This window comes from Ictalurus punctatus, chromosome 6 (genome assembly GCF_001660625.3).
Source record: "Ictalurus punctatus breed USDA103 chromosome 6, Coco_2.0, whole genome shotgun sequence".
In the NCBI taxonomy this organism is placed as follows: Eukaryota; Metazoa; Chordata; class Actinopteri; order Siluriformes; family Ictaluridae; genus Ictalurus; species Ictalurus punctatus.
In genome coordinates, this window is record NC_030421.2 from 1,597,571 (window position 1) to 1,608,192 (window position 10,622).

The window sequence follows — 10,622 nt, forward strand, 5'->3', positions numbered from 1 at the left end:
ACAATATTATTAACCAGTATTCATTTTTTTGGCAATGATCTTTGAAATGTTCTTGGATTAGTAACATTAGAGCGTTTAATCAGGCTTCTAAATAAACAACAACAACAACAACAAATTTAGTATTGCATATAACATTTTTATTTTATGACTGGAACTTCCTACAAAACACACACACACACACACACACACACACACACACACACACACACACACACACACACACACACACACTTCTTACATTACTACAAAAAGCTATAAAGTGAGTTGAAGTTCAGATACCGGTACAGTTTGTTATTTTATCAAATATAAATATAGTATAAACATCAATCTAAATTTATTTGCAGTAGTTAAGACATGTTTGCAATGATAATAGTGAAATTACAGATTACAAAAGGTGTGTAAAAACTATAATCAAATGTTCATTTTGAATGTTTCACCTCTTTTATTTTTCTATAGAAATAGACTTTGTGTTCCCACTGTTTCTTTACAACAACAACAACAACAACAACAACAACAACAACAACACAGAAGTCATAGTCCACGGTCCTAGATTAAAGAAATTTGTTGTAAGTTATTACCTTGTAATTGCACTATTTGAAAACAGTCAATATATTTGTGAACATTTTGTGCAATACCTTACTGTGTGGTAGCGTATAGAAGCTATACACATACCGCGTGCTTAATGTGGACAGTTCCATCATGGTAAGATACATTTCCAGAATCAGGGATCAAGTCTTAAATTAGTCAGTGTGCTTGCCCAGTCCCATGGTATGCTTGCACAGACCAGGCTAAAAAAGTGGCAACTAATGTGACTAATAAAGTTTGACAGGCTAAATGTGTACATTAATAGAGACTAAGGAAAATAAGCACTTCAATACGTGACTCCATGGGAAGGGTGACCTTACGTAACTACACTCATTTATAAATTTACATTTATTCGTTTAGCGGACGCTTTTATCCGAGGCGACTTACAAATGAGGAAATACGAGCAAAGCGATATATCAAGCGGAGAGCAATACAAGTCGTGCTACCGTACAAGATCTTTTCATTGAGTTCTAGAGAAGCAAAGTGCACAGAGTCGAGGTGTAAGAGCCAGGGGAGGTATTTATTTATTTATTTATTTATTTGTTTATAAATAATGTGGGGGTTGGTGTTTTAGGGGCTAGTTAGGTGCTCACGGAAGAGGTGGGTCTTTAGCTGTTTTTTGAGGACAGAAGTTCATTCCACCGCTGAGGGACAGTCAGTGTGAAGGTTCTGGAAAGGGATCTTGAGTCACACTGAGTAGGCACTACTAAGCGTCGGTCGTTAACCGATCGCAGATCGCGTGAGGGAACGTAAGCCTTCAGGAGAGAGTTGAGGTAGGGGGCGCTGTTCCAGACAAGGTCTTGTATGTGAGCATCAAGGCCTTGAATTTGATGCGGGCGAGCCAGTGGAGGGAGATGAAGAGGGGTGTGACACGGGTTCTTTTGGGTCCATATCTTCATCATATCCTGAAAATGTCCGTGTGCACCCTTGATAAACTCCAGAAATGGCAGACAATCCTTGGCTAATGTTTTGACTGAGTTTAGATTGTATCTGACGCTAACTAGCACCTTCATTTTCACTCGATGAAGTGTATAAATGTGAGGTAACTGCATGTAGTGCCGGAATTACAGTTACAGTACTGTAATGTATTTATTCACTGTTAAACATCACATTTTATTCCTGATTCTGGAAAGATTGTCTAGCATGCATTCAAGCTATTTAATATGGCGCGTAAAAATAGTCCCAACAGCCAGACCACGTCCTTGGTTCGTTTACACAGTGCAGCAGATCTGCAAAACAGTAATGAAGTAATTGGGGCGGTCTTCTTTTGCGGAACTTTTCTTCCATTTTCCATTTGTTGATGATGAGTGAAGGAAAAAAAATGCTGATGATTGTTATATTATCAACAGCCTGCTGAACCTGCTTGTCCACTGGGTAAGTGTGAATGAAAAACCAATAGTAATCTGCTTGTCCCAGGAACCTGGGATAGCAATTTGTCCATCCTGTAGAATGGAGCCATTTTATAAACAAAGCAGTCTGAATCACTCATCTCACTTCTCAACAAGACAATATAACAGTGTACTTTCCCCCCAGAAATGTGTGGATTTCCCATTTAACCCTGAAGACAACATACAATCCATAAAGAAAACATACACAAACATTCTGCATTACATAGACTGTGTATTTTATACATTTTGGGGCGTTTAACGATTTTTTTTTATTATTCTTTCAAGCAGTGGTCTAGGAGGGATAATTCATATTTCTCGTTCTTCACCTTTACTTCACTTTCTGAGTCAACTGAAAGCAAAAACATTCGCAAAACATGCCCACGAGATAAAGATAAAGATAGCTCTCGCTTAGAAAAGTACTAAACTATTGCAGTAAATGAAAGTGAAAGTGTCCAAGCTTCAGTATGTTCCTCTTTTTTTCGAGACTAGCTCGCAGTCCTCTCATATTTAAAATACTTTTCGTTCATGTGTTCAAACCATGTCAGATTCATCAGATCATGGCACTGGTAAGGTTACTGAGAGAGCGTACACTTCCGGTATGACGACTCTTTCTTCGCACACTTCTCAGATAGTTCCTGTAGAGGATCACACTGATCACTCGGTCCTGAAACTGCTTAGAAACTATGTAGTACAGTATAATGTCCAACACTGTACTCATGTTCATTAGGAAGGTTGTGAACGCACCCCAGGTGCTGTAGTCCTGGCCGATATTCTCAAAAAGCAGGAGCACAAAGCAGACATGGAAGGGAACAAAGCACACCAGCACCTGCATGATGAGCGTGATGATGATACGGATGGATTTCTGCTTTACGTTGGGCTTGAGCTTGGATGTGCGCCCGTGGATCAGATTGTCCACGATGCTGATGTAACAGCCCACCATGATAAGCATTGGCACTAAGAAGAAGAAAGCCAGACGAGCAAAGTGGACAGAGTTGTCACGGCGCAGGTAGACAATGTCATGCATCTTCAGGCAGGTGGTGTGGTTTGAGAAAAGGTCTGGATCTTCCTCCAGGAAAAGAAGTGATGCTGCACCACCAAGGGTCATGACCCAAATTCCCACACACGACAGCAAGGCCTTGTGTACGTTCTTTAGCTCTTTGCTATGCCGTGGCTGAACTATGGCTACGTAGCGGTCAGCACTAATGAGAGCAAAGAGCCAGAGAGCCAGACATGGATAGAGTACGGTTAGTGCTGCATTGATTCTGCAGAACATATCGCCAAAAGGCCAATAATCCCCACTGTAGTAGGCCATTCTGAATGGAAGCAGGAGAATGAAGATGAGGTCCACCACAGCCACATTGATCATGTAAATGGTGACAGAACTCCTTCTTTTTGTAGTCAGAGCGAAGACCCAGAGGGCTGTGAGATTGACCACCAAGCCTACAGAGAATATGATGCTGTAGAACACTAGGCTGACGATTTTGAATGCTGGAGGGAGATAGCCCTCAGGGTTGATGGTCAAAGATGTGTTCTGTTCCATGATGAATTACCTGATATGAAAAATAACAGCACAAAGAGCATTAATGTAAAAAAAAGAACTTGTTCAGTGGGAGGTAAAGCAATGACACATGTACATAACACTACTCTATATACAAAACAGTCCAAAAGTCCAAGACAACATCCGGGTTTATATATATATATATATATATATATATATATATATATATATATATATATATATATATATATATATATATATATATATATATATATATATATATAGACAAAGAACAGTGCAGCGAGTGGTGTTGTTGTCAGTGTCAGTGTCAGAGGACATGCTCTTAGACCTTCCTGTCAGACCACCAACAAAAGTTTCACTTCAGCATTTTAAAGTAATATCTCTGTATATTATCAAAGCAATTTAAACAAGCCTGAAGGCTTAGTCATTTTGATTACACTTCATGTTACTGAAAAGGTAGTGAATAGTTCCAACTCTCCACATGAGTAACGATTTCTCCATGTGGGTGAATTTGGGGCTGGAAGGTGATAATGACAGCAAGGCAAGGATCAATGACAACATGACACGATGCAATTAGCAAGTAAGATATAAAAGTAAATAACAAGAAAGTGTTGTGTTAGTGTATATATGATTTATTGCTTACGTTATTATTATTATTATTATTGTTGTTGTTGTTGTTTATGTACCTTTAAAAAAATAATAATTCACCCACATATTCATTCTGGAGAAGACTGAATGATGAATGAATTCCAGGCACATATAGTTGTAATTGATATTCTATTTAGAATCTACTCTTACAGTGAACGTGTGTAAAACTTTCTACAGTAATATAAAATGGTTGTAAATCTCAGTTTAAAAGTAAATGATTACAGAACATTCTTGTATACAGTCAAAAGCGTACCTACCGCAGTGATCTACATCATCGTGTGCTCGTGGGGATGCTACTTCTGGCTCATGCAAAGACGTGTGATGTGGTGTCAAACCATCTCGCATCAAGCTCTGCTCAAATAGCTCACAGGAAGTCATGTAGCTAATGACTTGACTTAAATGAGTTATTTTTTCCCCTTTTGGTTATAGTTACTTCCTGTGTCATGTTTGCTAGTGGAGCAAGTGCACGCCCTCTGATCGTGGTTTGCTCTTGTTCCTCATAATAAGTTTCAGTGTAGTGTGTGTAGGTGTTGTCTTGCCAGTTAGCTGTGAGCCTCATGTCTGTGTTCTAGGCCCGCTCGGTTTGTCCTAGTTTGTAGTTCCTGTGTATAATTTGCCGTGTTAACCCATTCTGCTGAATCTTCTGATTATATATGTGCTTCCATGATGTCTGGCTGTTGATTCAGGAATGGATCTGACTATAATTCGGTGATTCCTATATGGAATATATGAGGAGGTTTCTCAAAGGCATTTATACAATACATGTCAGTGAGCAACAAAGCTCCTTCCCTTATGAGTACACTGCAGCACCTTAAGTTTTGTCTCAGAAAGGACCCCAAAACAAATGTACAGTTCTGTACACTCTCTGAACCAGTCGCTGATGACTTGTTGTCCTTCGGAATGAGGGAATAGCTCGAGTAAAAAATAAACCCATTCTTTAAAGGGTATACTTAAAAAAAAAAAAAAAAAAAGAGCGCAACTTCATGGACACATTTCCGGAGGCTTATAAGTTTATTTACAATTTAGCATTACTAATCTGCTTACCTGCATGACTTAGTAGGAGGAAACTGGAGAACCAGGATGAAGCCCATTCAAGCACACAAAACTCCACACAGATCCAAACTCAGGCGCGAACGCAAGACTGTGGAACTCTGAAGCAGCACCATGATGCACTTTAAAGATCTACTATTTCAAATAGAGATTTTATACTTGGTACCTCAGCTTCAAAATGTGTGTGGAGAAGGAAGGATGTTTCCAGGAACATCTGGAAATGAAGCATCAATGAAGCTCTGCATTGATGCTTGTGTTGCTTTCCTCTAATGGCGTCACCATCGAGGTCTTGAAGCCTCACTTAGGCATTTCTTTCAGAAAGGTCGGGTTTTGGCAGGTTGTTTCTACTAGTCTGTACTCTGACCATCTCCAATACCGTTTAATGAAACACTTTATAGGTGAATCAAACTACCGAGCGTCTTTTGTAGATTTATTTATTACAGCGACCGACTTAAGTGCATCTAATAGCATTATAAGCTCAATATTATTTAATATTCATGTCAAGGCTATGACAGAATACTTTCATGAATATGACTTACATCAGCCATTCAGATTTGACACATTTTACACACGGTATATGGTTATCTGAACAGGTTTTTACATGCTAAATAGCCTTTTTTTTTTCTTACCACATGAGTCCTTGAGTGGGCACTCTGAAGCCTCAAGGAATTAAGCATTTTTCAGCACAGCTGGAAAGCCTCCATGCTTCATGAAGCATTGCCTCGCCATCACTAGATTCAAATTCCACTCGGTCAGACATTCCATTTAATAACCTACTTACTGTGTGAGGAATCTGGAGGCAGGCTTTAACGAGAGAGAAGAAACGAATGCTTTTATTACTTCAAGGACTGTATACTTCAGCCCAGTTTGTGCCAACATAAATGACTTCACTTAAATGAAACCACTGATAAATACACAGATAGCGTCATACTGACCAACATTGTGTGATTTACGCTTTAGGTCCAAAGGTATGTGGATACCACACCCATATGTTGGTCTTCCCCAAACTATTGCCACAACGTTGTAAGCACACAATTGCATAGGATGTCTGTGTATGCTGTAGCATTATTTACCTTCAGTGAAACTTAAAGGCACACACATTTTCCAGCACGACAGTGCACCTGTGCACAAAGCAAGGTCCATAAAGACACGGTTTGACCCCTAAACTCGACCCCACTCGCATCCATTTTGGGATGAACTGGAACACTGACTGCACACCAGTCCTTCTCATTCGTTATCTGTGCCCAACCTCACTAATGCCCTTGTGGCTGAATCTAGTGTTAAACCTTCTCAGAAGTAATAACAGCAAGGGGGACCATCTCTGTGTTAATGCCCATGGTTTTGGAATGTGCACATACTGTATGGTTGTGATGATTAGTGGTCCACATACTTCTGGCTATATACTGTAGGGAAGCACCATCACTGTCTCTCTGGTATTGTACACCCAGGTGTAACCACGCACTCATTACCTTGCTCTCTGCCAGTTTGCCTCAGGACACAGGACTGCCCTTGCTGCCCTAAATATGCATGGTTTAATAGGTATTATACATAATATCTACAGGAGTGGAATTTGAAAAAGCAAGAAAAGAAAAGAAAAGGAATCCAGATGGATTTAGAAAGTGGAAGTCGATAACTTAAGCTATCTTTCCATTGGCTCTCTTGTGGGCTACAGCAAAGCATATACGTTGTAGTAGCTACATTATACTGTAGAGTCTATGGCGAACTAGTTAAACACATATTAAATCCATCCATCCATCCATTTTCCATGCCGGTTATCCTACACAGAGTCATGGGGGACCCTGGAGCTTATCTTAGGGAACTTAGGGCACAAGGTGGGGGACACTGTGGAGGGACGCCAAGCCATCGCAGGCTACAATCACGCACAAATTCACACATACTATGGACAATTTGGAAATCACACACACACACACGTCATTGGACTGCAGGAGGAAACTGGAGTACCCCGAGGAAACCCCAGAAGCACAAGGAGAACATACATACAGGGCGAAGGCGGGATTCGAATCTGTTATACATCAGGCCTCCTACTACAAGTTTTTCTTCTGATTTTGCGCTTTCACTGAACATAGGAACGGGTGAAAAAGTGTGAGACGAGGATTGCAGCATTGAAACACCTCTCCATTGGGCACAACATGAAAACGTTGAGAACTAACGAACACAGAGCCTCAACAGCGCTGACATTTCTGCCCGTAACACCACGCTCATGAGTCTAATTTTCTCAAGTGTAAAATGCAGAATAAAAACGGCACATTTTAAAACTGACATTATCTACAACACCCGATCGAAGTGAGACCGTCGAGAGCTTTTGCCGTTTTGTTTTCATAAAAAAAAAAAATAATAAAATAATAATAATAATAATAATAATAATAATAATAATAATAATAAAAACGATAAAATGGGTACCAGGAAGTGACAACTAAATAGGGAATTTAGGTCCAAATTTGAAACACATGTTCTTCAAACATGAGCAGTTTGAAGAAATGAAAGCATGCGTACTTTCCCCTCCAGTCTAGTCTAGTCACGCATTGCAACTACAACTAGTTCACAAAGCTCCATTTAGCCTCTTTTGTCTCCTTTCACTTACCTATCCTGATCAATATAAATAGACAGATTAGAAAACACCATGTGTCTGGCAGATATTTTCATATATATATATATATGCATTATATCCCAACAAATATTACCCACTATAGCATTAAGGGAATCAATACATGAAAAAAAAAAAAAAAATCAATAAAGCAAATTAATTTGGCCTAATTAGTATTAACATCAAAAACCACTGCTCTTGGTGAAGAGCTTGTCAGTATCGGCCCTTCGGTCAGAAAAATAACAAGGAATAAATCAAACTAAAGCTCACCCCCAAACTGGAATACTCCATAGTGGGGAAAGAATTGCAGGACTGCTTCAGAACTATTTTCTAAACAGTATTCCTTATCAATATCAAAGTGTATTATGGGTGCCCTGTACCCTCCGCCATACATTATACAGTATGGACACTAACTTACTTGAAGTGCATTGTGGGATTTCATTAGCACACGGCATATTCTCACTATGATTTCAAACAATACAATGGGGTGCAAAATGTAAAAAGTTGAATACTTTTTTCTCTCTCCACGTTTTTATATATATATATATATATATATATATATATATATATATATATATATATATATATATATATATATATATATATTTGAGGCCATTCTGATACATTTAGATAGCGACCCATCATAGTTTTAAGTTTCGGCATAAATATTAAAAGTAAATATTAAATATTAAAAGTATATAAATGCTATTTTTAACAGATAAATTGCTGTTTTCAGACATATTGCAAATAACCATTTGTTTGGGACCACAGTGTCATCAGCACAACCAGCAAACGCAATACATAACATCATGTAGATAACAGCCACCAGCTTCCGGTAATCTTCACCGGTAATCAACCATCAAAATGGGGGGGAAAATGTGATCTCAGTGTTTTTGACCATGGCAAGATTGTTGGTGCCAGACTGGCTGTTTTGAGTATTTCTACTATAACTGCTGATCCACTGGGATTTACACACACAACAGTCTGTAGAGTTTCAGAATGGTACAATAAAGAAAAAAACATCCACTCATTGGCAGTTCTGTGGATGGAAACACGTTGTTGATGAGAGAGGTCAATGGAGAATGGCTAGACTGGTTTGAACTGACAGGAAGTCTACAGTAACTCAGATAACAATTCTGTACAATTGTGGTGAGCAGATAAGTATCTTCGAATGCAGCTAACAACAAACCTTGAGGTAGATCGGGTACAACAGCAGAAGACCTCATTGGGTTCCACTTCTGTTAGCCAAGAACAGGAAGCTGAGGCTGCAGAGGGCACAGGCTCACCAAAACCTGACAGTTGGGAAGAAGAGAGAAATGTAGCTTGGTCTGATAAATCTCAATTTCTGCTGTGGCAGAATGTTGTTAGCGTCAGAATTCGGTGTCTACAGCATGCATCCCTGGACTCAACCTGCCTTGTGTCAACAGTCCAGGCTGGTGGAGGCGGTGTAATGGTGTGGGGGAAGTTTTCTTGGCACACTTTGACCCTGTTAATATTGTACTAATCAATCATCGCTTGAATGCCACAGCCTATTTGAGTATTTTTGCTGACCAGATGCATCCCTTCATGCCCACAATCTTCTAATGGCTACTTCCAGCATGATAATGCACCATGTCACAAAAGTCGTCTCAAACTGGTTTCATACATAAACATGACAGAGTTCAGTGCTCTTTAGTGGCCTTCCCAGTCACTGGCTCTTCATCCAGTAGATCACATTTGGGATGTGGTAGAACAAGAGATTTGTAGCATGAAAATGCACCAGAAATATCTGCAGGAACTGCATGATGCAATCATGTCAACATGGGGCAGTGGTGGCTCAGTGGTTAAAGGCTCTGGGTCACTGATCAGAAGGTCAGGAGTTCAAGCTACCACTGTTGGGCCCTTAAGGTAAGGCTCTTAGCCCTTAACCCTCAATCACTCAGTTGTATAAATGGCATCTGCCAAATGCCAGAAATGTAAATGAAATGATTTCATTCCAATTATTCGCCTTACAACAGGACTGTTTCGTAAACCAGAGCAAAAATGCCACCAGCTTTTTCCAGCCTCAACCGTGTTCCAAACCTAGCACAGTACGGTGTAAACCTGGCAACCCTACCGGTGCTGTGTTTTCCCATGACCCACTTTCTCAGAGAGCGCCGTCAGTTAGCATACGAACAAAAACATTGACCGTAACTTCTACATTTACATTTAACATTTATATTTACCTTTTACAGTACATTTAATATTTACACCAAAAGTTTATCATTTCACGAGTCGCCATCTAAATGTGTCAGAATGGCCTTCAAGTATTCAACGTTCTGCATTTAGCGCCCCATAAAATACATGCCAAGAAAATGGCGCAATTCTAAACGTAGTGTAGAGTAAGGACAAGAGGTGCTCATGTAAATGTACATTCATGTTCATGTACATATTTGCCACTTGTCTGTTCTGTTCTTACAAAACACCCCCGTTACTTCCTGTTGAGTGTCTATCTATGCCACAAGGGGATTTCAGCCCGAAGACTGCAGCAACAAATCCCGGAACACCAGACCACCAGTACCACCAAAAAGATATATATAGAACTTTTTTCTGTCTTCAGCCTACTATTAAATTAGAATTTTAATTTCAGTGTATATGGACCTAAACACCTACACTCACACACGCACACACACACACACAAGTTATGAAGTGTTCATTTAGCACAATAACTTTAGCAGATCAGCATTGTGATAGTCCTACTACAGCAGATTAAGACACTAAATATAACACTAACATGGACGATTTATTAGGAAATCCTGTAAAAGTTCTGCAATTATCCAAAGAGCCAATCACGTGACAGCAACTTCAT

General features: G+C 39.5%; 1 protein-coding gene across 3 annotated transcripts; it reads right to left on the bottom strand.

Moving 5' to 3' along the window:
- Positions 1 to 489: 489 nt before the first annotated feature.
- Positions 490 to 9,163, bottom strand: gpr18 (G protein-coupled receptor 18). 3 transcript variants are annotated; one of them, XM_017469038.3, is made up of 2 exons: positions 8,985 to 9,163; positions 490 to 3,523 (listed from the first exon to the last, which is right to left on the bottom strand). In XM_017469038.3, the coding sequence occupies exon 2, from the start codon at positions 3,511 to 3,513 to the stop codon at positions 2,524 to 2,526; it is 990 nt and encodes a 329-aa protein (XP_017324527.1). In that variant the 5' UTR covers positions 3,514 to 3,523; positions 8,985 to 9,163; the 3' UTR covers positions 490 to 2,523.
- Positions 9,164 to 10,622: the final 1,459 nt, after the last annotated feature.

Coding starts and splice junctions, on each gene's coding strand:
- gpr18 (XM_017469038.3), bottom strand. CDS start 3,513: ATGGAACAGAACACATCTTTGACCATCAACCCTGAGGGCTATCTCCCT.